The following is a 26845-nucleotide window of genomic DNA, read 5'->3' on the forward strand; positions in this document are numbered from 1 at the left end:
TAAAAGTCTTTGTCTCTGTCCTTGAAACTCTTAAACTGTTAAAAAAAAAACCCAAAAACAAAAACAGGCAAGGGTGTCTTGAAATTCCTTAAAGTATGGCTTGAGGACCATTTGCAGGAGACTCATCTGAGAAGGGAGTGAAAACTTCCAATTTCCCAGTTTCACTATAGAGCTACTGAATCTCATGGGGACCCAGATGTTGCTATTTTACAAACATCCCAGGTGGTTCCTAGGCATACTGAAGTTTGAGAATCACTCATGCAATCCATCTTTCTGTTTCTCAGAGACAGGAAATTACTTGTCTGAGCATTTTGAGCATCCACTTCATCCTCTACAGTTCAGGCAGTTTTGTTTTACTATGATTTTCCTCAAGATTTAATAATCAGAATGGCAAATTTTGGGGGTTGGTAAAACGGAACTCTTTTGAGGGGTAGATCACTGGGGAGCAGGATGGGAAGAAGCCATCTGTCCCTAACCTTTTCATTAGCTGTCCATAACATGCAGTGAACATGGACACACGTCTTGGGCTTTTCACTTGGAATAATTATAGTTACTAATCTTGAGTGCTGTGCTAGGTGTCACAGTACAACACATACCTTGCGTTATCTGCTTGAATCCTCAAGCAGAGAAGTCCAGTGAAGTAGGAGTGATCATTTTCCCCATAGACAGATGAGAAAGCTGTGGCTCACCAGGGTTAAGTAACTTGTCTGGCAGCCACAATCAGGCTTCTAATCCTGGAGGTCTGATTCCAAAGCTCTACTTCTGACTTTAAGATGGCAAGGCAAGATGGTGGCCAGATCTATTTTTAAAATTAGTTCTAAAAATTTTATGATCCTAAAAATGATATAATTATAGCAAGTTACTTGATTTACAAGTTCTACCTGTCTTGGTAAGAAATTCAGGTACCTAAACAATTTACTAATTAAGGCTATAAGAAGTATTTGCAGATTGCAGTGTAAGTTGAAGATCCTTGACCTGTGTTGTTGATTCTCAAATGCATTGTTGTTTGGCTTTCTCCTTGACTTGATTAATGTGGAAAATCACTTCCTAATAAGACCTCAATTTCTTCATGTGTGAAAGGACCTTAGGTTTCCTTCTGGTTCTGTCATCAATTTTTTCTGAAAAAGATCTTTGGTTTTGTCCTCTATGGTTACTCTTTATAAAAAAGAGCTGAGAGATAAGAAACATATCATTGGGCCACCTACAGTTCTTTCTGTGGAATTACAAGCGGTGTTCATCAATGAATGAATGTGTGACAGTGATGTTTTACTTTAGCTCCTCAATAAACTCAAAAAATCAACTGAGAAGTTACAAAAGGAAGATGAAAACTACTACCAAAAAAACATGGCAGGCTATTCTACTAGAATAAAATGGGAAAACACACTAGAAAACTGCTACAAGGTAAGTTATGCATTCACATTTTTCTTTTTCCATGGAGCTTTGTGTGATTGTGGAAATACAGGTCAGATCAACAGTTACAAGACCTGATTTCTGACTTAGCTATGATCACTACTTCTATTGTGACTGTAGACAAACCACATTCCTCTCATTTCCATTTCTCCATGGATGCAATTACCAATGAAAATTTATTGAGTAACATTAACACAAATTTCTACTCCTAATTCTCAATGGACACAACAGCACTTAGCTAACTTCTAAGCAGTGCTATCAAAGTAAAATGCAAATTAGGGCTTAGGTGTTGGTACTCAAAAATGAGTTTTAGGTATGAGAGCTGACCCAAACAGTGATCACTTATGGAACTCTTTTCTGTCAGGACTTGTGCTGGACACCAGACAGATAGTGGTGAATAAAGTACTACCTGAATGCTTTAAATGTGCATCTTAGTAACAAAAACACAAAAAATTTATTGTGGCAAATTTTCTGACAAACATAGGCAAAAGATGTGAATGAGCAAGTCATAAAAGGGAAAATCAAAATCGCCATTAAACATGTGAGAAAACAATCAGCAAAATTAAGATGTGATAGTTTCTATTGGCAAGTAGGTTAGAAAACAAGAACTCTGTATCCTTCCATCAGAATAATTTAATGGGATCTAGTAAAACTAATTGTGCCTGTGCCACAACATGGCAGGTCCCCTTTTAGTCATATATCCTGAAAAAACACACTTCTTCAAGAGTGATGCACAAGAATGATGGTTATTATAGAATTATTTATGACTGCATGATGAGAAAAAATTATACACACTCTTCATACCCATCAACAGAGCACTCTTAAAATGTGCCTTAACTTGAGAGTTAATTGATATCTAATAATAAAAAGTTAGTTAAAACAATATTTAAATATGAATTAACCTCAAAAGTATGATATTGAAAAGAAATAGGCCATTTATACAATCAGTGTAGATTTTTTAAAAAATTAGATTTACATCCATACTATGCTGAGTTGATACATATGTGTTTATAAACACATGTATGGTGCCTAGATCTTTGTTTGGTAGGGGGAATGGAGCTCGTTATGTGTTGTATATAGCCATTCAGCTGTGGGTGGCCCCTGGTGAACCAATACAAACCAACAGGAGCAGAAGTTACTTCAACTGAATATGAATAGCTTAGCTCTCTATTTTTAAGTCAACATAAATATGACCATATTAATTAATTTTCTACTCTGGATGATAAAAAACAAGAATATTTTTGTTTTATGTTTTCCGTGTGTTCAGTTTTTTTTTTTTTAAGGCTAAAGCAGCTACAGTTGGAAAAGGAAGTGAGCTAATGGCTAGCTTGTAGAAAGTGTGCTGCTTGGTGTGTTCAGGCGCTGCACTAAGTGTGCTCACATGCATTATAGTGTGTTCCCATCACAAAATTGTGAGGAAGGTAATAATACTATTTCCCAATTTATAGTTGAGGAAATTGAGACTGGAAAGGTACCTCAGATGGTTTTGAGATTCAAGCTGGGCCTCTGTGCTATATCCTCCCCCACAAGAACTGGGAAAGGGAAAGCTATAGACAAGCAGGAACTGAAGGACTATATTTCAATCTCTTGCAGTTCAACCACTTTCAGGGTAAGATGAATGCAGAGTTAGAGAAGAAAGTAGATATGAACTTTTTAAAGAGGAGAAAAAATGAGAATAAAACCTTTTTTAATTCATACCTTTGGACATCGAATCCTGGCAAGCTCTTGCTTTTGTTGAATAAGTTTTAGAGGCAGATGATGAGGAAAGCCCGTGATTAAATTCCAACTTTATCCATTTGAAGTCGGGCTTTCTGACCTGGGCTCTAACCTTGCCTTGCCTCCCAGGACTTCCCAATGAAGCTATAGCTTTCCACAAAGACCGGCTTCTATATTGGGAGAGGATGGAGAAATTATTGTTCTCACTCCATCTTCCAGGTACTCTTCAAGGGCTATGAGAAAAATATGTAAACTTAAACAGCTGTAGCCCCCATCACCCTTGTACCTATGTCACAAGAATGGGCAACAGTAATGGTTCTCAGCTGGTATAGCTGACTTTTAACTAGCCTTCTGTATGTGTTGAGCATCGCTTGCACTATCCCCATTATCAGAAGCTCTTCCTCGGTCTCTCTTTCCTTTGTCTCAGGTTCCTCTTCTCCCGTTAAAATCCTTCTATTTCTTCTTTTCTCCCTTCTCTCAGTAGTCCTAGTTTTTATATTTATGCATCATGTAAAGTATCTTCTTTCCTTGCAAAGTCATGATGATGGTGACAAGCTATGCATTCATTTACATTTCAAAACGATTTCCTTTCAACTTCAGCTTATTGGTTATCGATGCTGTTGCTGTTGTTTCATTAGAATCCAAGTCACACGGAGGAGTACCTATTCAAAGTCATAATCTCCTTGAGGAAGAGTAGGGTTTGCTTTCACCCTCATGAGTCCTGGATTTTTGCTACCGCTGTGCTGGAGGCCATCAGTATCTCACTCCCACTCCTATTTTATGGACACAGCTCCTCTTACCCCACCTTCCTTTGAGCTGCCTTCTGCTTCTTGTGTACAAGCTCAAGTCCATTGGACCCAACTAGAGACAACCTGTGAGGTCATCCTTGCTCCACACTAAGCTCCCATAATGATGCCCTTACTTTGCTTTTCCTTGGCCTGTATTTATAGTCTATTTCAACAAGCCACTGACTCACAAATTACTCTATGCATTCTATACCTTTTATATGTTTACAAGCTAAAGGATAAAATGTTCGAGAAGATGTGTAACAAAAGCACACTGAATTCGTTATGGAGAATTTTATTATGTGAATAAGGAACAATGAGGGTCTCTCAGTTCCATTTTTGTCTGTTCTTACCATCCTTCTGTAAAAACTGAATATGAGAATTTGTTCTACAGATCTATAGTGTCCTCTTGTCCCTTCTTACTCTATAGGTTGCATTTACAAATTCTTTAAGAGACCACTTATTGAACTATGTTCAAGGCAGTTTACAAGCTACTGTGAGAAATATAAAGTCACAAGTGTGGTTTTTAAGTATTGAAACCAATTACACAAACCAGATGTCAAAATTAGTCTTATTATTTCATAATCATACTATGTTCTAGCCACATTTCCTGTCTACCAAGAAGAAACTATTTGATTGATAGAAATAATCTATATATTTTAAAATAGCTACACTATCAAGAATCACTAAGAATCAAATGCTTGGTATTAATAATAATTATTATTAAGGAATTATCTTAGAAAACCGTTTGCAATATGTGTCAAGAGCCTTTAAAATTTTCCTGTTAGCAACCATGTGCCTCTTGAATGAGAGAAGACATAAACGATTTGAGTCACTGTTTTCTTAGTTCTTCTGAGCCATGGTACTCATCTAGGACTGCCATAGATGCAGAGGATGGACATTCATTTCTATCATACGTTACTTAACGACAGGAAGGCATTCTGAGAACTGCATCATTAGGCAATTGCATTGTTGTGTGGCCAACCATGGAGTGCGTTTACATAAAATAAAGCGGGGTGGACCATCACTCCATGGGGCTTCTTGATGCAGTCAAAAGACAGGCACACATGAAATGTATGAGGCTGCTGCTAGTTTAACACACACTCTGTTTTGTGGTAAATTCTTTTTGCAAGTAGGAGTACACTCTCCAATATTGATGAAAAGTGTAGTATAATAAGCACATAAACCAGTAACAGCTGTTTATTATAACTAGTAAGCATTTGCACCGTACACAACTGTGTTGCTGTACTGGTTTTCAACCTCAGTGTGGTGGGTTTCTTGACACCAGCATCACCACTGACATGTGAATAATGTGTTGTGCTGTGATGTTGTGATGGCTGTGATGTCAGTGGGTAGCAGGAATTTTTTCAGCTCCATGTAATCTCATGAATCCACTTTATAGTTGGTCTACATTAACCCAAAAGTCGTTATACAGCACATAACGATACATAGAATGCTTTTGATATTTGAACTTAATTCTCTCCTAGGACTCCCCATTGGAAAAGGTAATTCCCTTTCTATAAATCTATGATGAGAAAATAGATGAAATCAAGACAGATTTCTGCTTGAAATACATTTAAAGTAAAAGGGAGGAAACAACTCAAATGGCCAGCATTAAAGGGATGACAAAACGAATCAAGGCACACCTACACATGGGCTATTGTGAAGTAATTAAAGTGGTGTTTTTGGACACTGATGGCTTGGGGAACCGCTCATGGGTGAGGTTAAGTCACACACACACACACACACACACACACACACACACGCACGCACACACACACACACCAGAATAGGTAACTAGAAGATAAACTCATACATACCTACATGCCTAACCAGACTGAAATGCATTAGAATGTTAACACTGGTCACTCTGGTGACAGTGACTTGGGAATGATTATAGAACGCACTCCTTTGTGGCCCTTTGAGGTCCTAGGATAAAGTCTCAAGCACCTGAGGTGGTGTTCATATTTAGGTTCCTGAGCATCTCCCCAGATTAGTGACTCAGAACCTCCAAGTGATTTTCTGAAGAGTCTAGGTGACTCCTAAGCATTTTACAGTTTGAGAGTCCCTGCTCTAGAAAAAGCGTGGTATTTCTTTTGTCAGTTGTATGAAGTCAGTTTGAATGAAACACGGTCCCTCCAGGCTCCAACTTTAGTACTGACTCGAGACTGGAACAGCAGAAACTGAAAAGGATGAATGAAGCGCATGAGTTATCATGATGCCCCCGCCTCACTGTCTCTTGATAACCCTCTGGCCACACGAGGCTTGCATGTGCCATTGTAAAAGCAAAAAAAAGTCAATCTCCAGAGTATCTTGTCTCTCAGTCACCCATTTTATACACAAAACATGAGATAACAGAATGCAATAACTCATTAAATGAGATATAGAGTTCCCCTTTGTGCATTTCTGCCTCTTTTTGTGAGCAAACATAGGTCATTTTAATGATTTCCCTGAAATGCAATTAAAATCTGTTAACCAGTGCCATCTCCACCCAAGGACATGGGCGATTCTGGTCTCAGATTGATGCTAGTGGGTCTTTCTGCATGTGTCAAAGTAAAGAAACAGCTGCCACCAGGGATGCAATGTGCTCTAAAACCTAGCTTTGATGTTCTCTCCTGCCCTCAGCAGCTGGACTGACTTCTAGATCTTTTTCTACAGTGTAAGGATATTTTTCTGTTTTGAGGATTGTCTTATTTGAGCTCCAAACAAATGAGCAGAATTTGTTTTATGTATTTGTTATGAGGCATTTTGAGTCTGCTCTTTGAAGAAGCAATGAGTTTTGACAGACTGTTCTTCTTTGTCTTTCATCCTTTATCTGGGAGCCAGAGGACAACTGGTCCCATTCCAATGGCTAGTGCCTGTGATTTTGGAGAAAGACTCAGGAGATTGGTAACAGAAAAACAAAGGCACTTGGCTCCCACCAGCTTACAAAAATTGTGTAACTTCCAACACATCTAAGAAGGTAGCCATGGGTGGGGGAGCACACAGCTCCAGGCTTCTGATTCAAATGTCAAGACATTGGCACCAAATCTAAATTTGCGTGTGGCAGTATAGATATTCACAGTTATTGCCTGATTTTTACTGCTTCCATCTCAAAGGACTGATAAAACAACTTTTACCGATAAACAAAATATGGCATATACATACATTGAAATATGATTCAGCCTCAAAAAAGAAGGAAATTCTGACACATGCTGTTATATGAATGAAGTTTGCAAACATTATACTAAGTGAAATAATCCAGAGACAAGAAGACAAATACCATGATTCCTCTTTTTTGAGATTCCTACAAGCGGTCAAATTCATAGAGACAGAGAGTAGGATGACCACTGTCAAGGGCAGGCAGAGAAAAGAAACATAATTTCATGGACACAGAGTTTCAGTTTTACAAGATGAGAACGGTTATAGCAATGAATGCTGGTGAGGGTGACACAACCATGTGACTGTTCTTAATAACTGTGAACTATACTTAAAATGATTAAAGTGGGACATTCCCCATTTCCTTTACTTCCTTATTTACTCTCCTAGATAAGTCATAAAAGTCTAGCTGTGGATTTTTTGTTGATGGTGGTATGAAAGTTTAAACTCAGGGCATCGCACTTCCTAGGTGGCACCACCACTTGAGCCATGCCCCCAACCCTTGCTGCTTCAGTTATTTTTTAAACAGGGTCATGCATTTTTTGCCTAGGGGCCAACCATGGACTTTGATCCTCCTTCCTCTGTTGCCTCAGTAGCTGGGATTACAGAAATGCACAACCACAATTTTTGACATCCCGCACAAAATATGGAGGATATGTTCCCACCTTCAAGCAGTGCACTGTGATCCCCAGGCCTAATTTTAGGTCAGGATTATGAATTGACAAGACTTTAAGGTTCTTCTCTTGTCAAATAGTCTCCTTAAACTGAGGATGTGTCTCATCTTTGCCCTACAGAGACTAGCCGAATGCTTCGTGTGAACTATAAATGATTCTCAAACTAGTTAGTGTCTAAATGCATCTCTGAAATAAGAAGATGGATTTGACTGGACTTCACTATACTTCTCTAGAAAAAAACCACAGATGCTTCTTAAGTGTTGTTTTTTCTTTTTCTTCCCCTTCTTTGTGAACATCTGCCTAGGTGCCTTTTGTGGGCAAAAGGTCTCAGGGAAAGTTTGTCAGTTAAATTCATCTTAAAGGAGGGTGATGTCAGGGACAGACACCAAGTTACATTTCTCTCCTGGAAATCTCCCTCTGTTGCAGTTTGGATAGGACATAGTAAAAAAGCAAATCATGACAGTTTGCTCAGGCTCTCTCACATGTGTCTGCATTTGATGTGTGACTTCAGGACTTCGGTTTGTATAATAAATGGTTGCTGTTACCTCATTTTCCATCTTCTTCAGAGCATCTTGGAGCTGGAAAAGGAAAGAATTCAACTTTTATGTAACAACTTAAACCAGTACAGCCAACATATTTCTCTTTTTGGCCAAACCCTGACCACGGTGAGTAGTGAGGAGTTCTTCCTTTCTTGTGTGTTTGGTAAAACTGGCAGGAAACATTTCTCCAACAACTTCATTTTTGTTTATCTTGGCATTGCAGTGTCACACACAGATTCACTGCGCCATCAGCAAGGTTGATGTTGAAAAAGATATCCAGGCTCTAATGGAAGAAACTGCAGTTTTATCTACAGAAAACAAATCAGAGTTCCTACTGACTGATTACTTTGTAAGTATGAGATGACAGAAAGTGACCTTAATATGGAGCCTTGGTTGTATTTTGAGAAATTCGTTTTGAAAAAGTTGAAATAGTGCAAATCGAAATTCACATTGAAAGCAACTATAAGGGAACTACCATCTTTTATAAATGAAAGTGTTGATTTTTCCATAGTCCATCTAAATTTTTTTAAAATGTAGTGTGTTATTGATGAGCTGTGCAGTGGACACACATCTTTGGTCTTTTCTGGAACAGAAGTCAAGCAGGGTGTAGACAGGATCTTCCTATTGAGTGCTTGTCTTAGGCAACAGACTGAGTGGTTTACAAAAAATGTAAGTTTATTTGGCCCATGGTTCTGAAGGCTGTGAAGTCTTGGATGGAGGGCCTATCTGGTGAGGGCCTGCACTGCATAATAACATGGCAGGGAGGGTGGGAGGGAGGGCAAGGGCCTAACTTGCTTTTATAACAAACTCACTTGCATGATAACAACACTAGTCTATTCTTGAAGCTGAAGCCTCATGACGTAATCACCTCTTACAGGTCCATCTCTCAACATTGTTGCATTGGGCATTAAGTTTCCAGCATGTGAACTTTGGAGAACAGTTAAATCATTGAGTAATACTACACAGATGTGTTAAATGATTTACAAATAATCTTTGTACAGCACATTGTGCTGTCTGGTTGTCTACACAAATTGTTGTGTAACAAATTATTCCCGAACTTAATAAATGTTAATTTATTATCTCACAGTTTATGTGGTCAGGAAACAAGCCCTAGTGAGGCTGGGTACCCCTGAGTCCTCATGAAGTGTCAGCTAGAACTGCAGACATCTCAAGGCCCTATGAGGACAGACTCCGTTTTCAAGTTCACTCTGTGGCTTTGGTCTCTGGCCCTCCCTGACTGTGAGTGGGAGAGGCTACTTCCTTCCCATGGGGTTTTTTCGTTTCTCACTGCATGGAAGCCTGCTTCCCCCAGGATGATCATCCTGGGGAACAAAGCCAAGGGCCCACTACAAACTAATCACACAAGGAAAATCTATGGCATCTATTTGTTAGAAGTTAGCCAGTAAGTATAGCCCACGCTCAAGGGGAGAAGATGACACAGAGGCATAATTACTAGAAGGTGGAGACCATTATTGGCATTTTTACCATCCCTTCCCTTAAAAAGCTTGGACCAAATTACCTGGGGCTTATTTTGAGGGCATCGAAACTATTCTACCACAAAACAATCTTTCTTGCTGAAAAAGAAATCTTTGTCTCTAGTTAGAGCCCTGGCATCTTGCCTCTGAAGTCTTGGGGTAAATTCTTTGGCTTTTTTGGAGTCATGCCTCAAATACTTTGGCTTTTGCTCCCTCTTGTTAGTCTTAACTGTAGTATTCCAGGAGCCTAAACTGGTCAGAAACTCCTGGTATCAAGTAAGCTTCCTGGCTCAGTCTCTCAAGCAGCTGGAACTACAGGCTCACCCACCAGGCCCCAAGATTCCTGTTTTTTGTTTGTGTGTGTATGTGTGTTTATGTGGTGGTACCAGGGATCAAATCAGGAGTCCTCATACATACTAGGCAAGTCCCTATTTGCTGATCACTAATTACCAAATCTACTGTATTTTATTTAGGCTTTTAAGCTTTAATTGGGGTCTTAGTACTCCCTGATCTATAGAGCCAGTCCTGGTCTGGCAGTAGAGCCAGGACCATAGAGCCAGAGTGGTCATGTCCTCCTACTGAGTTAAATGTACAACAGACCTGGGGCCAATAACTCAGACCCTTACTCAGGAACAAGAGAAGCAATTAGATGGGGCAGAGCTGTGAATCCTGATAGACTTCACCTTCCCTATCCTCCAAACATCCACATGTGGCCAGGAGTTTTTCTTTTTATTTGCAATACTGGGGTTTGAACTCAGGACTTTCCATTCTCTAGGCAAGTGCTGTACTGCTTGAGCCATACTTCCAGCCCTTTTTGTTTTAGTAATTTTTCAGATAGGGTTTTACATTTTTTTACCCCCTTGGGACTGGCCTCAAACCAAGATCCTCCTCCCTATCCTTCCCACATAGCTCCACTTGCATACATGATCCAACACACTTGGCTTATTTTTTCAGATGGGGGTCCCACTAACATCCCCCTCTCCCCAGGGTTGGTCTCAAAGTACAATTCTTCTGATTTCTTTCTCCCAAGTAGCTAGGATTACAGGCATGAGCCACCACGCCCTGCCAGCTATTTCTTTGAGTTTTTAACTTTACTTTGGCAAGGCAAGGTGCAGCAATAGCAATGCCTGTTCAAAGCAGAAACAAAGGTAAAGGTGGGACTGCAAAGAGAAGATATCTTTCTTCTCCTCCAAATGTTGTAGGGGGGCCCTCAGATGAGAAAGGACAATAAAAATGTCCCCATCAACTAACTTGTCAATAAAACGAGGGCAATTTGCATAGGAAATTTGACTGGGTTCTATCAAAATGTAAGGCAGTAGCCATGGTGAGTCTTTAATTGGCATGCTCAAGGAGATTTTTAAATTTCTCAGAAACATCAGTGTGCCAGAACTTGAAACCACATATCTAAGTCTAAGAGAAAAGACTGCCTCAAAATGAGTGACTAGGATCATCTTGGCATCTTCAAAGCAAGGCACCCCAATGTCTGACTTTGTAGTATTGGCATTGGCTTTTATCCAGTGCTGTGAAGTTCACGTGGGCAAAGGCAAGACAGGAGAACAGTCCGAGGTCAAAATTTGGAGGGCCAGTGACCAGAGAGAGAATATTTGTTTTTGTTTTTGTTTTTTTGAGGTTATTCACATTTTTTATTGTTTTATTATTCATGTGTGCATACAACACTTGGGTCATTTCTCCCCCCTGCCTCCACCCCCACCCTTACCACACACTCCACCCCCACCCTTACCACACACTCCACCCCCTCCCTCTCCCCCCTATCCCCTCAACACCCAGCAGAAACTATTTTGCCCTTATCTCTAATTTTGTTGAAGAGAGAGTATAAGCAATAATAGGAAGGAACAAGGGTTTTTGCTGGTTGAGATAAGGATAGCTATACATGGAGTTGACTCACATTAATTTCCTGTGCGTGTGTGTTACCTTCTAGGTTAATTCTTTTTGATCTAACCTTTTCTGTAGTTCCTGGTCCCCTTCTCCTATTGGCCTCAGTTGCTTTTAAGGTATCTGCTTTAGTTTCTCTGCGTTAAGGGCAACAAATGCTAGCTAATTTTTTAGGTGTCTTACCTATCCTCACCCCTTCCTTGTGTGCTCTCACTTTTATCATATGCTCAAAGTCCAATCCCCTTGTTGTGTTTGCCCTTAATCTAATGTCTGCATATGAGGGAGAACATAAGATTTTTGTCTTTTGGGCCAGGCTAACCTCACTCAAAATGATGTTCTGCAATTCCATCCATTTACCAGCGAATGATAACATTTCGTTCTTCTTCATGGCTGCATAAAATTCCATTGTGTATAGATACCATATTTTCTTGATCCATTCGTCAGTAGTGGGGCACCTTGGCTGTTTCCATAACTTGGCTATTGTGAATAGTGCCGCAATAAACATGGGTGTGCAGGTGCCTCTGGAGTAACCTGTGTCACAGTCTTTTGGGTATATCCCCAAGAGTGGTATTGCTGGATCAAATGGTAAATCAATGTTTAGCTTTTTAAGTAGCCTCCAAATTTTTTTCCAGAGTGGTTGCACTAGTTTACATTCCCACCAACAGTGTAAGAGGGTTCCTTTTTCCCCGCATCCTCGCCAACACCTGTTGTTGGTGGTGTTGCTGATGATGGCTATTCTAACAGGGGTGAGGTGGAATCTTAGTGTGGTTTTAATTTGAATTACCTTTATTGCTAGAGATGGTGAGCATTTTTTCATGAGTTTTTTGGCCATTTGAATTTCTTCTTTTGAGAAAGTTCTGTTTAGTTCACTTTCCCATTTCTTTATTGGTTCATTAGTTTTGGGAGAATTTAGTTTTTTAAGTTCCCTATATATTCTGGTTATCAGTCCTTTGTCTGATGTGTAGCTGGCAAATATTTTCTCCCACTCTGTGGGTGTTCTTTTTAGTTTAGAGACCATTTCTTTTGATGAACAGAAGCTTTTTAGTTTTATGAGGTCCCATTTATCTATGCTATCTCTTAGTTGCTGTGCTGCTGGGGTTTCGTTGAGAAAGTTCTTACCTATACCTACTAACTCCAGAGTATTTCCTACTCTTTCCTGTATCAACTTTAGAGTTTGTGGTCTGATATTAAGATCCTTGCTCCATTTTGAGTTAATCTTGGTATAGGGTGATATACATGGATCTAGTTCCAGTTTTTTGCAGACTGCTAACCAGTTTTCCCAGCAGTTTTTGTTGAAGAGGCTGCTTTTTCTCCATCGTATATTTTTAGCTCCTTTGTCAAAGACAAGTTGGTTATAGTTGTGTGGCTTCATAGAGAGAGAATATTTGTAAGGTTACTATAATGTCATGTTTAAAAGAGTGTATCTGCAGTTTTATATGGCTCTTCTAGTTCTGACTTTCTAAGAAATCTGAAAAAGGACAAATTTGAGAAAGTTAAGTGATGGAAAATACGCGTTTAAACAATGGATGTCCCAAATAGACCCACCAAGGTCTTAGATTGTGCGGGGAGCTACATCCTGATTGGCTCCTCCAATAAGGAAGGATTTAGGGCTGCAGTGAAGTGTCCTTTCTGTTTAGTCAGAGGTCACCTGAGGGTGGAGTACCGGCTGGACCTCAGCTATGGGCAAACATGTGAAGGAGTGGTAGAGAATTTGGGGTCAAAGTATGACCACTTTCATTTTACCTTGGACCTTCTTTTATTTGTGTCACAGGTGAAATGGGGAAAATAAAACCAGCCTCATAGAGCTGTTGTAAGAACTGCATGTAATAAAGAGAAACTTTAATAATGTATAATATGTAAACAAAATATTTTACCCATTTATTACATTTTCACAGATGCCACTCCTTCTGCTGTACATCCTCATGCTCCCCTTGTCATGATGATTTGCCTGAAGCTAATGTGTCCACCAGTGTTTGTGACCCTAGTTTTTCCTTCCTTATCAGAGAAACCTGCCCCCTTCACTTCTGTGTTGTCATTATGTCTCTTTCTCCATGAATTTCTGCTTCACATGTTCAGCCACCTTCCCACTTCACCATCCCAATTTTTTTGTATTCAACCCTTGAAATAATCTATATCAGATATCATTAATGGTGCCTCACAGCCTCTGTGATAAAACACCACGTTAGCCCTAAAATCTGGCCTAATCTACACAGACAACTTTTTCTTCCACTATTTCTGCTCAAGCAATTGTTCCTGATAATGCTCCACACAGCGTCCTCCCTCCGTCCTTCACTTGTGCCAGTTCTCCTGCTCAGAATGTGCTTGCCCTCCTTTCAGCTTGACTAAAATGTCCTTCGAGCCTCCTTGAAGCTTTCAGCTGCCCCCACCCTTGGTGAATGCAAGTGACCTTGCATTGCTGATTCTCTTAATGTTATGCTTCAAGGCCAAGCAAATTGTGAACCCATTTGGGGCACAGCATGTGTTTTAGCTGATGTATTCCCAATACCAAACTATCAAAAATGCAGTAACACTGCTCCACTCCCTAGACAGCCCTAGCCTGGGGAACATACACTGTATTATATTTGGACCATTAAAGGACTCTAACATGCGTACAGGTAAATTATTTTAAGGAGAAATAGTATCCAACAAATACATTTCATCAAGAACCTGGAATAGCTGTCATTCTGCCCTCCTTCAAGGGTAATTTGTTCTGTGAAAGGGTGTGCTCAGCCAAGTCCTTACGAGTGAGCAAGAAGTCTTGTTATTAATCGGGTCTAGAACATGTAGAACATTGTGTGTAAAAACCAAAGAGTATCCTCATTTTTTAAAACATTTTTTCTTTAATAAAGTAGAATTAAACACAGTCAGTGAAAGTCTCAGAACAAGTGGGAGTAACAACTCTTGTTTTCTTCCCCTTAAGTTGTTAAATTTCCTTTTTCTTCCCCCTAAAGGAAGAAGATCCTAACAATGCAATGGATAAAGAGAGACGGAAGTCTTTACTAAAGCCAAAATTGTTGAGACTGCAGAAAGACATTGAAAAGGCCTCAAGAGACAAGCAAGGTGTGTGCTCGCCTACTCAGAGTTAGGACTCATCTGCTTCTGCTGACTGGGGCCGGGTTTTAACAACTCTCATTTTAACAACATATTTTGAACCTCAGTGTGTGAATAAAGGAAAAGTTTTTAAAAAGAAAAGAGAAAGCAAAAATCATAAGATGCCAATTTTGGCCTATTTATGACAGCTACATAAATACTATCCTACCTTTTTTTTAGACACATAGCATTTTATGGTGCTTCTAAAATTGGCCAGAATGAGAGACAATTTGTATGATTTAAAACATGGTAAACCCACTGTGCACAGAATTTTAGGGTATTATTTTTCTCTTTTTACTAACTTTCAAAATAATGTGAAAATCATTCAAATTAAATTCCATACTTAGAAATTAGAAGTGATAGAGTGTGAAGCAGATCTAAAATAATGCAAATAAAAATGACTGCACACCTGTGATTCTAATCTGTCTAGCTTGTTTTAGTGGACCGACCACAATACAGTAACTCACTGCGATGGAATGAAGCTAGAAAATAAAGATAGAAAACGTTGGCAACATAAACAGAATAGTGAGGAAGAACCTAACATTGTGTAAATATTAGAAAGATTGGAATGGGCAACCAAAAGGAATTCAATATCTTATCTTGGAAAATAACAATCAAGAGACTTTATGCACCAGCATTTCTCAGATTTCATTAAATGAGGCTAATAATAAATGAACAGTGAATTCATTTACCAGTATTCATTCAGGAAGAAAATTCAGTAACAACTACATTCAGAGACTCCCCCTGCCATCTAGGAAGTTCTGCTTGTGTCACTTCTAGGTTCAAGTTCCCTTTGAGAGTGTCTGAGTCACAAGTATTCCCCTAGAACAGGACGACAGGTGACCAAGACATGGTTTCATTTTCAGGCCTGGAACAAATGCTTAATGCATACTCTAACAACTCCTTCTCCGATGCAAAGAGCCAGAAAGATACAGCAGCATTAATGGATGAGGTAAATATTTGCAGAGTGCATTTCATGCTAAAAAGGGTTATTTTTAGAATACTTGTTTTTCAGCCCATTTGCTCTGTTTGCCTTTTTTCTCATGATATAGAACAATCCAGTCAGAGCTTATAGGACCAGCTCCTTCATAGATAGTTTTAGGAATCTAGAAAACTCCAATACCTAGAAATGTTTGCTTTAGAATCCTATATAAGAAGGATGCTAGGAAAACAACAATTGTGTCTAAAATAGAATTCTCCAAAATAGATTGTTAATGAAGCCATATGTACTTTAACCTAGTTAGGAAAAGTGACCCAAAACACAGGTGACCCATTCACAAAGGACTGTGTTTGGATCCAGCTCCTCCAGTTATAGGAACCTGGGACTTTAGTTTTCTCATCTATAAAAATGGGGATATTGATCCTCACCTCATACAGTTTTTGTGAGGATGAAGTATTCTTTAGAAAGTGTTAGCACCATGCTCAGAAAAGGAACTCAAAACTAGTTATCACCTTACAAGGGTTTGACTTGATTTTTTACCTTACCATGGTGGGAAGGCATAACCACAGGACCATTCTGTCTTTCACTATAGCATTCAGTATATTATATGAGATATTCAACACTTTATTATGAAATAGACCTTGAGTTCAATGGTTTTGCCTAACGGTAGGCTAATGTAAGTGTTCTGAGTGTGTGGGAGATCAGCTAGGCTAAACCAGGATATTTAGTACGTGAGGCACATAAAAGTACATTTTCGGGTCACAGTATTTTCATTTAATATTGGGTTTGTTGGGACACAGCTTCATCCTGAGTGGAAAGCACCTGCATTTTTTATTAAGATGCTGTTTTCCATTTGTCCTCAGCTGAAATCAAGGGCCTGGAGAGTAGCAGGAGAAAGGAAAGACGCTGCAGCAGGGAGGGAGAGGGCAGGCTAAAGTATGAGGCAAGCACCTCTGAGGAAACCAGAACAATTTTGGAGGCCAGGTTTTTGGGGGGTAAGGTGAGCAGGGACAAAGTCAGAAGAGGGCAACTGATGAGCCTGCTGGCCTTTTTGCTGAGAGCTGGGACCCTAGCAGTCCCACAGACATTCATAGGAATGGTAGACATTTGGCCACTTTGGGAAAGGCCCACATGAAAAGGGCCACTTGAAAAGGACTCATAGGTTTTACACAGGAGTAAAAACAATCTGATACATATTATCTATGCATGCAAGATGAAGGCTTTCACTGTGATCCAGTGATCGGAAATAGGCTTGGGTTAATCTGAGAATTCAGGAAAAGGAAGATTTTTAACAATGTTTTAAAGGATCCAGGAATCTGGACCTGCTTTTTTCATGTAGCCTGGCTCTGTTGTGAAAGTAGGTACTGAATAATTCTGCCCAACCTGGTGATTTGGTAGAAGAAGCTATTCATTGCCACAATACTGAGTAATGTATCTAACAAGTTTCTTTACCCTGTTTTCAAGAGTACAGACTAAGATACATCCACTAGACTACTTTAAAGGTTTTTTCATTTCAAGTTTTTCTCTCTTCAGCATTTGTGGTGCACATCTGAGTTAAATATGTGCTTTTCTTGTCCTCTTTGTTATTTTGGAAGTTCTCCTGACAATCTTTTATCTACACAGTTGTACCTCATTTTCCAAAAACGTACTCACATGATTCAATCATGTGTTCACAGAACAACTTGAAACTAGACCTTTTGCAAGCAAACTCCTATAAACTGGCATCAGTATTAGCAGAACTTGAGCAAAGACCTAAACCCAGCCATGCATGTAGCACCTCCATCTTCAAATGGAAGGAGAAGGTAAAATGGGAGAGGCCACTTGTCATTTCTGGACTGGGCTTGCTAGGTAGAGTGGCTTAAAGTAGCATTGAGGCAAAAAACCTATTATGAAATCTATGTGTCATATGCCCCAAATCCTTACTGCAAAATTTTAAGATAAATTTATTTTTATTCCTTTTGGAACCCAGTAAGAGCTAAACAAAACTGAACACATTCTCTGTACTCAGACTAAATTACTACTAACTTGTAACCTTTGAATGTGTTTTTATAGTAACATTTCTATTAAATTAAAATCTTCGCACTCATACAGACCTAAATCATAAGATTTTATGACATGCATCAGTCTCATTTGAACATAGTTTAAATGTAATGCATCATTTACAATACTGGATAATGTCTGAGCACAGTTTTAAATTCATACACACAGGCATTTTCTCAGTGTTGTACCTTTTAAGAACTGATGAACTCCGTGTTCAAGGGTAGCTATTGATTGTACCTGATTTCCATTACCACTCAGAAGGGGAAACTATACCATCTCATGGGGAAGGGGCAGTGTTCTTTCTAAAGAGATTCACGAGCTTTACAAACAGTCTTAATCATGTAGGCAGGATCATTTCACTTGCATTAAAGCCCATTAAAGTTGGATTTGTAGCAGTGTTGCTATGGATGTTATTATTTGGCCTAGACATACAGATCAAAGTTGGAAACACGGGCTATAAAATACAATTGCCTAGTTCTGAAAACAGTAAGTCTTCAGAAACAAGAAAGCTTAACCATAGCAGGGTTTAGGAATGTATTAATTTATTTTGACCCCCATTTAAAAAAATTACTGAGGAAATGAGCGACAGAGGATTGCTTTTCATGAATACTTATAATGGAGTTGTTTAAAATGTCTTCTAAAAAACTATTTGAACAGGAGCATACCCACACTTATGTAAAAATATCCCGGCCTTTTTTGATGAAGAGGTTAGAGAGTGCTGCGAGCAGGGCATCTTCCAGCGGCCAGACCACTCGGAGTTCTCCATCTTCAGGTAATGCAATGCCCACAGTGACTTGGGGCTGGGTCTTATTGATAAAGCACATTGCTACATTTAAATGTTATTTTCAGAGTCACAATTCTTATGTTTGCTCAAAGAAATTTACATTTCAGTTGGGACTGATTAATTTGTTAAAATCTATAGCTTTATGTACAGATGTAATAAGAGAGGGGGAGAGAGTCAAGAATGGGGGCTGGGGAAGACATTTTATAACATGAGAAGTTGTGTGCACACACATACACATATACACACACTTATGCACGCAGATGTCATTGTCCCTCATTATTGAACTACATACTATAATCTCAACTCTCTAGTTTCTTGATTAGAAATTGACAAAAAAAAGTTTCAGTTAAGCCCAGGGCACTATGGTCTACACAATATGTTAAAAAGTTACCATTGCATTGTTTGAGAAACAGGGATGATGGTGAGAAGCACATGCTCCAATATCCCAGCTCTACCCGATGGAAATGCTGGTGTGTTTTCCCAAACATGCATGCAACTACCACACTTGTTGACTAAGCTCATGTGGAAAGCAAATAATTTTATGGTTTCATCTTTACTATTATAATGGCTATAACTTTTCTTCTTCAGACTTATCATTTCCTATTTATAATATGGTTTTGGGTAATGTAGTATACTACAGTCTAAACACCATAAGTGCAAATCAAGGAATAAATATTAGGTAAAAATTATAAACTTTCCTCTGAAGAAAATTTCAATGCATTAAACTCTGAACTCTGCTGGTAAGTAACAAAAGAGCTTCTGGGCATATTCATTTTGTCTACTAACACAGGATGGTAATTACAACTTAATCCAACTTTCAGCCTCTGGTGCGACCCAGCCCGGCAACAGTCTTTGCAAGGCCTTATATCCTTTTCAAGCCAGGCAAGATGATGAGTTGAATTTGGAAAAAGGTAAGACTCATTCTTGAATATTTTAATTGCCTTTTCATGTTGAAGTACTTGACATAAGTAAAACCCTGTCATAGCATGGCAGTCTGAAGTTTTTAGCAATTGAAGTTTATAATTACTCCTTAGACTATATATAAAAAGAAAACCCATGTGAGCTGTTGTCACAAAGTGTCAACAGCTCAGTTGTTCCATGTCTCCATGTGCCAGACATTATTGCAAGCATATTGTTTGATTTAATATTCATAAAAACCCTTTGAGATAGGTATTGTTATTTATTCCTACTTTACAGCTGAGCTAAGAAGCACAAAGTACTTTGAAGTCACAGTCAGAGGTGGCACAGGATTCAAATGTATAAACTCAGTCATGTCCTTAATCACAGTGGAATGGAATGTTCTAATGGGAAGTCATTAGATAATAGCTCCACCTTTTTAATTTTTAGACACTAAACCCACAGGAATGTGAAGTGACTTCTCATGACTTAATATGAGAAAGTTCCAGAACTGGGTCAACTGACACAGCTTAATGTTTGTTTCACTTATCTCTCAGGAAAGTGTTTTATGGCCATTCTAAACAATCAGATGCCCTTCTTTGTGTCATAGATTTTTATTTAATGTGGAAAGGTACATGATGGGTTATAAAAAACATCAACTTTATTAAACAAAAACAAGTCTCAACTTTCTTTATGTGTCCAAATTTGGATGTTGAAGCTAAGTAAGAGATCTGGAAATGAAAGGCTAGTGAAGGGAGTTAGGCTATAAGAGAAAGTTTGTTATACATGACCAGGATATGGTGTTCAGAGCCAATGGGAATTGAGATGGATTTTGCAGCCAAATGGACATTGTACCTTTGCTATTGTTCACTATCTTTATTTTCAGCATGCTAGTCAGATTTTTTCCAACCAATTATTGTTCTTTCTCTTTGAATTAAAAAACCCACATTTCCCAGAGGCCATCTAGAACTCAAAGGATCCCAAGTTTGAGTTACAGAGTTCACAACAATGGATTCTTGTTTGCTTTCAGTTCTAGGTTGCAGATCCTACTTATGCTTTATATACTGAGTAGTTAATTTACGTAAAACATACCATAGAAGCCTTAGGAAAGCTGACAATACACTTTCACGTATTTGTTTGAATTCCAGTTAATAGATTTTGTCAAACAATCTACTAACCTGACAGACCTCATTAAAGGGAGACCTTGACTAAGAGAAAAATAGAAGGGGATTTAACCATTGTCTTTACCTTAGAAAGAAAATTACTGGGGAAAAGACTGAAAGAAAGACTAAATGTTACTTCAGAATGATTCTAAAGAAAAAAGTAGATACTGGATCTTCAAGAAAGCAGATGCTTCTACTTTGATGTATAGGAAGCAACCTGTGTTAGTCTTTTGTCACTATGACAAAATAACTGAGAAAAACAACTTAAGGGAAGAAAGATTTATTTCAGAGGTTTCATTTGATGGTTGGTTTTCCCTATTGGCCTGTTGTAAAGCAGAAAACATCACAATGGGAGGCCATGGTGGAGGAAAGCTACTTGCCCCATGGCACCAGGAAGCAGTGAGAGGCAGGAAGGGGCCAGGGACAAGATACACTCTTCGAAGACATGCCCCCAGTAACCTACTTCCTTCAACCGAACTCACCTCCTAAAAGTCCACTCAGTATGAACTTATCAACAGATTAACCCATTGATGAAGTTAGCATCCTCAAGCTCTAATCACTTCTCAATAGCACCACCAGCTGGAGACCAAGTGTTCATTACAGAGCCTTCAGGGAACACTTTATATCCAAACCACAACAAAGTCAGAAAAAAAGGACTCTTTAGAAGCTAGATACTTAATCAAAGGATTTGGGGCACAAGGTTAATCTTTAAGGTTAATAATATCACATTGACTTTAAAAATCAGTAGAGAACTAGACAAGAACTGGTTGGGAATTTACTTGCATTATTGTTTTAAAAAGTATAGTCTTTAAATTGATGTTTTATTAAAGCGATCTAAATTGATGAATGGAGAATTATATTTCTTTGCAAAGCTGCAAGTGGAAATTTCAGACTGTGAAGCCAGGTGTAATGGAGAGAAGCTATTTGGATCTTTTTTTTTTTTCCATATTAAGACATTTATTTTTTTTTCATTTTTCTTTTATTATTCATATGTGCATACAAGGCTTGGTTCATTTCTCCCCCCTGCCCCCACCCCCTCCCTTACCACCCACTCCGCCCACTCCCTCTCCCCTCAGCTCAATACCCAGCAGAAACTATTTTGCCCTTATCTCTAATTTTGTTGTAGAGAGAGTATAAGCAATAGCTATTTGGATCTTTAAAGACTGTTAGCTGAGACATACTCACAAGAGTCAACATACCAAACTCTCATGGCCACCAACATGTGAAACCTTTAAAGTATAGACATCAAAAGAGTTTTCTGACATCCCATCCACTATATACACAGAATGAGCCAGGCAGCTTGAGAACCAACTTGATTCTGCTTTTACACAAACTCTTTCATAGCATAACTCAGTTTTCATTTTCTCACTCTTTTTAGTATTCTTTGCATGATGCCTGCTTCATACAGATGCTCAATTTTTTTTCAAATTTATTTTTTTTTCATTTATTCATTGTGTGCATACATTGTTTGGGCCATTTCTCCCCCTTAACCACTCCCACCCCGCTTCCAGAAAGAAACTGTTCTGCCCTTTTCTCTACTTTTGTTGAAGAGAAGACATAAGTAATAATAAGAAAGACAAAGCACTTTTGCTAGTTGAGATAAGGATAGCTATACAGAGAGATTCCTAGCACTGTTTCCATGCACAAGTGTGTGTTACAACCTAAATTGATTCATCTCTAACTCACCTTTTCACTAATTCCTGATCACCTTCCCATATTGACCTCTGTCGCTTTAAGGTCTCTGTATTAGCTCCTCTGCAGTGGGGACATCCGACACTTTCATGTTTTGGGTTTCCTACCTATCCCCATACCTCACGTATGTGCTCTCCCCTTAGCATGTGACCCAAGTCTAGCAACATTGCTGTATTTGCCCTAGATATAAAGTCCACATATGAGGGAGAACATACGATTTTGGGTCTTCTGAGCCTGGCTAACCTCACTCAGGATGATGTTCTCCAGTTCCATCCATTTACTTGAGAATTATAAGATTTCACTCTTCTTCATGGCTGAGTAAAACGCCATTGTGTATAAGTACCACATTTTCTTAATCCATTCGTCCATAGTGGAGTATCTTAGTTGTTTCCATAACTTGGCTATTGTGAATAGCACTGATGCTCAATAATTTTGCTCCGTTTGAATGAAATGGATTCAAATGGTAGCAGAAAGTGATGCTACCCAGTAATTCCTTGAATATAGAATTTCCTTAAATCTCTTACCAATCAGGCTGTGGTGGATATTCAAGTTGTCTAAATATATATTTTTACAGGAGACATTGTGACTCTACATGAGAAGAAAGAAGATGGATGGTGGTTTGGATGTTTAAATGGAAAAAAGGGTCATTTTCCTGCTGCTTATGTGGAGGAGCTACCTTTGAAGTCTGGGAACACAGCTACTCAGGCATAAAACAAGACTAACACACTGCCTTACACACTCTGCAAACTATATAATGTGGTGCACATAAAGATAAAATGCTATTGTCTTTGAAAGTTTTTCTTTTCAAATGGTTGGCAGAGTCCTACTTGTAAGTTACAGCACTTTGTACTCATAATTATTTGCTTCAAAGACAGATGGGTGGCGGGAAACAAGGAAGAAGCTTGGTGGTCCTCTAGAGTGTACACCCTAGAGATGGTCCAGTAAAATTTATGGCATAATAGAGAGAGGGAGAGGGAGGGGGGTAAGAAAGAGAGAAAGAAAGAAAGAGAGAGAGAAACTGAGCACCCAGGGTGGTTACAACTTCATATCTGAAGTCACCTTGTTACCTGGTAGCCCAATACCAACCAAGATTTAGATGTCCTTTTTCTCTGCACTTGGGAGGCAATAGGACATGGCAGGCCTAAAAGGGGTCAAGCAAGGCCTGGGAGTTGAAGAACATAGATCAAGCCTAAGAAGAACAGTAACAAGCAAACAAGACACTAGTGAGATAGACCCAGGTTAGGAGACAGTAGAATAAAAAAGATCAGGAGCTAAGGTGAAGAGGCCATGGGTTCAGAAGGATGGTAGACAAGGAAGTCCAGATTCTAGACAGAAGACCTCAAGGTAGACTGGAGCTTTACCTTGAGCCTGAGGCAGTGGCTTCTTATATAACCTCTGTTCTTAAAGTGAGGTCAAGTGTGAGCCAGATGGTTGGGCATCTGAGCACAAGCTCAAAGTAGATAGGAAAGGTTGCAATGCCTGTAATTTCATGCCTCCTTGCCCATTTGGAAACTTCTTTTACTGATTCTAAAATAAGAAACTCTGTACTTCTCAATTAGGTCATTATGGAAGGAATCCTCAGCTCCCTAGTGAAAGGAACTTAAATGCTAATAAGTCTTTAGTTTGAATGGGAAGTCCTGGAAACCAACATTCACTAGCAAAATGGAATAAAACTTATGCTATTCTTCAAATGCTCTATAAGGAGAAAAGCTTGGAAGTGAGAAATGCTAGGCCCCTTGCCAGAGGAACAGTTAGAATGGAGATGTTGCAGCACCATCTTTCAGAAAACAGCATGTGTCTGAGATCACAAATCTCATTGAATGGGAGGTCATGGTACTGATGGAAACATCAGGCATGTTACACTTGTGCTAAATAGAGTTTGTGCTTTAGAACTTCAATATAGGCCTTAAAGGAGAATTAAAATTTATCCTATTACTCTCCTTCCCCTTCTTTTCTTTAATTCATCAAGTTTTATACTGTCAAGAAGGAATTTTTAAAAACCAAAGTACATATATTTTTATACTCTGTGTCATTACACTCCTCTATAGCATATAATGAACATAATAGATATTTATAGAAAGATGTTGGACTTCAAGGAATTCAAGTAAAATTCATTATGTGAGGCATTACTTACTGCTTAGAAGAGATCCGAAGTTTTAATGTCATCCTTAATGGTGTGTTAATGATGCCTTTCAGCATGCAGAAAGTTGGCTGAATAATAGGCCATTAGACCAAGGACAAAGATTTTGAATTTATATTTCCTTTTCATCTTACTTCTCTCCACTAAGCCTTGATAGATTAAAAAAAAATGTGTAGCAATCAGCTGCAGCTTACACTGGATTATCATGTGTAGAGAAAGTGATGACACTGGTGGTTGGACCTTGAAACTCTTTGGAAGTAATTTTCAAAGAAATAGACTTCCTTTCTTCGTAAACCAGGTGTGCTTTGTAAAAACACAAATGGTTTTGTTTTGGAATGTTTGTGCATTCCTTTTACAACCATGACATGTAATTTTTAAGCATCAAAGAAATACTATAGAGGCTGGGCTGGGGGTGTCACCCAGTGGTAGAGTATGTGTGAGGCCCGGGGTTTGATCCCCACCACCAAAAACAAAACAAGACAAACAAAAAAAAACTAGTGTTAAATTAGATAAAACACAACTACAATTGGGTATAATACATTTGTTGTATACCTTTTTAGTAGGGCAAGAATTTTCTACTTGGACAGATGAGATGGTACCCCTTAGATTGAAGATAAAGTGCATATTGGGAGGAAATAAATGATGTGCCCAAGTGTTCTATACAGAATAAGATAATTTTTAATATTAATGCTTTTAAACTATTAATTAAGCTTTCATAATTATGCTTCATTAAGCAGTTTCACATGTCAGAAAGTTTTTAGCACCATTAACAACCTGAAATATAGGCCTTTCAGGCCAAAGCCAGCTTTTCACTAAGCATATAGATGTTATTCTTATTCTACTTTATCTCTTGGATAGTAGAGTAAAAGCTGATATATCCATCATGCTATCAACCAAAAAGATCTACTAATTTCATTGTTGCATTTTCAATTATCCACAATAATATCTGTAATGACAAAGGGCATTTTAATCATTTAAAGTGCTTTGTAATCCATCATCAAGTAATACAAGATTCAATTTTGAGTAAATTTTATTATACAGTATTATAAGCCTTTAACTGATTAAAAATTTAAGAATAGTTTAATTGTTCCCTCCCCCAAGAGAAAACCCATCCCCCCCAATGCTTTGAGGACCTTAAGATTATCTCTCAAGCCTGACTGGGACCAAGAGAAGTACATCAGAATCAAAACAGCATGTTCTGTTGTCCTTTGCAATGTTACATGGGAAGAAGGTATAACCCAGGGAAGATGAGGGGAGGGGATGAGAAAGTGGGTCAGACTTAGAGCAGGGTGTGGGGATTCAGCAGAGAACAAGGTACCTTTTTCCAGACAGAATGCACAAGTCAATAACCGTCCTATCATCCAAACAAGAATGAGCTAAAAAGTCCCAGAAGGGAGACAGACTCAACTTGGGGTACCAAGTTCATGACATTGTCATCACAGAGAATCTCAGGACATGTTGAGATAAAGACCAGTGAAGTTTGTTAGTAAAGCAAAGGAAAGGAAACGACAGTACACACTCAGACATGGGTACAGGCACATGAAAAGAGGTATGCCAAGTATTTTAACATAGGGGTACTTATACTAGGTAAAACAGGGCAGGGGCAGGGAATTTAAACATTCCTCTAGCTAAGTGCTCCTTTGTCCTAAGCAGCTGGCACATCCCAATCATTCCTGTTGCTACAGCTTGCTGAGGTTATCAGCTCAGCCTCAGCCATTAAATCTGAGGAGATAGTTAATTCTGCTTTTTTGTGACTTCTGTGTTTTTGTGACTTTTAATGGCCATCTTTCAGAGGAAGGGAGAGGAGTACACTACACAGTTTTCTTGAAGCTATGCATGCTTGATTTCTAGGACACAATAATTATCTGAAGCAGGGAAGAAGGTGGAGAAGTGAGGTCATCCTTTTACTGCTCAGTGAAGGAGCTTAAAAGAAAATGATTTGTGCACTTCTAATCAGATTATACATTAATACAATGTTTATTTCTGAATTCCTGGTTTGTGCTTCTCACATCTCTAGAAACTATTCTCAATTATTTGTAAAGCCAGGTACTCTGCTCACTGTTTCCCTGACATCTGAAGCTGCTATGTCATTTTAATAAGGCTAGTCCCCAACTTTCAAGAAAGTCTACACTTTTTTCTTAATCATTTTATGTAAGTTCAAAAAAAAACTTTGTCCTTGTATAACCTCCCTGCAATACAAAGAAAGGTAATAAGGTACATGCCAGGTAAAGCTCATGGACTCAGGTACCATCTGAGTTTGAATGTGAAGTCCAATACTTATCAGCTGTGACTTGAAGTCATATAAACTTTGTACTTTAAAAAAAAAACTCCAGAACAAAGTTTTCAATAGTATCTACCTCACAAGTTGAGAAAATACAAAGGAGAAATATAAAATTGGCTTAGAAAATACTGGGCTCATAGGAATTGCTTAAATGGTATTAACTCGTTATTCTAAACTGGCCAGCCCTT

The 26845-nt window shown here is 38.7% G+C and overlaps 1 protein-coding gene across 5 annotated transcripts in view; it reads left to right on the plus strand.

The window, feature by feature from the left end:
* The window catches only part of Nostrin (nitric oxide synthase trafficking), a 54611-nt gene extending 31588 nt beyond the window's left edge, over nucleotides 1–23023 (plus strand). For 3 of the 5 annotated variants that reach the window (XM_074071037.1, XM_020167967.2, XM_074071041.1), the window contains 9 exons: nucleotides 1276–1401; nucleotides 8290–8388; nucleotides 8486–8611; nucleotides 14582–14690; nucleotides 15587–15672; nucleotides 17337–17462; nucleotides 18358–18472; nucleotides 19306–19395; nucleotides 22811–23023. In XM_074071037.1, the coding sequence (XP_073927138.1) occupies nucleotides 1276–1401; nucleotides 8290–8388; nucleotides 8486–8611; nucleotides 14582–14690; nucleotides 15587–15672; nucleotides 17337–17462; nucleotides 18358–18472; nucleotides 19306–19395; nucleotides 22811–22947 (1014 nt within the window). In that variant the 3' untranslated portion in view covers nucleotides 22948–23023. The remainder of the gene's footprint in view (nucleotides 1–1275; nucleotides 1402–8289; nucleotides 8389–8485; nucleotides 8612–14581; nucleotides 14691–15586; nucleotides 15673–17336; nucleotides 17463–18357; nucleotides 18473–19305; nucleotides 19396–22810) is intronic. The other 2 variants (XM_074071040.1, XM_074071038.1) reach the window with 2 other exon arrangements.
* Nucleotides 23024–26845: the final 3822 nt, after the last annotated feature.

The sequence above is a fragment of the Castor canadensis genome, chromosome 4 (assembly GCF_047511655.1).
Source record: "Castor canadensis chromosome 4, mCasCan1.hap1v2, whole genome shotgun sequence".
In the NCBI taxonomy this organism is placed as follows: Eukaryota; Metazoa; Chordata; class Mammalia; order Rodentia; family Castoridae; genus Castor; species Castor canadensis.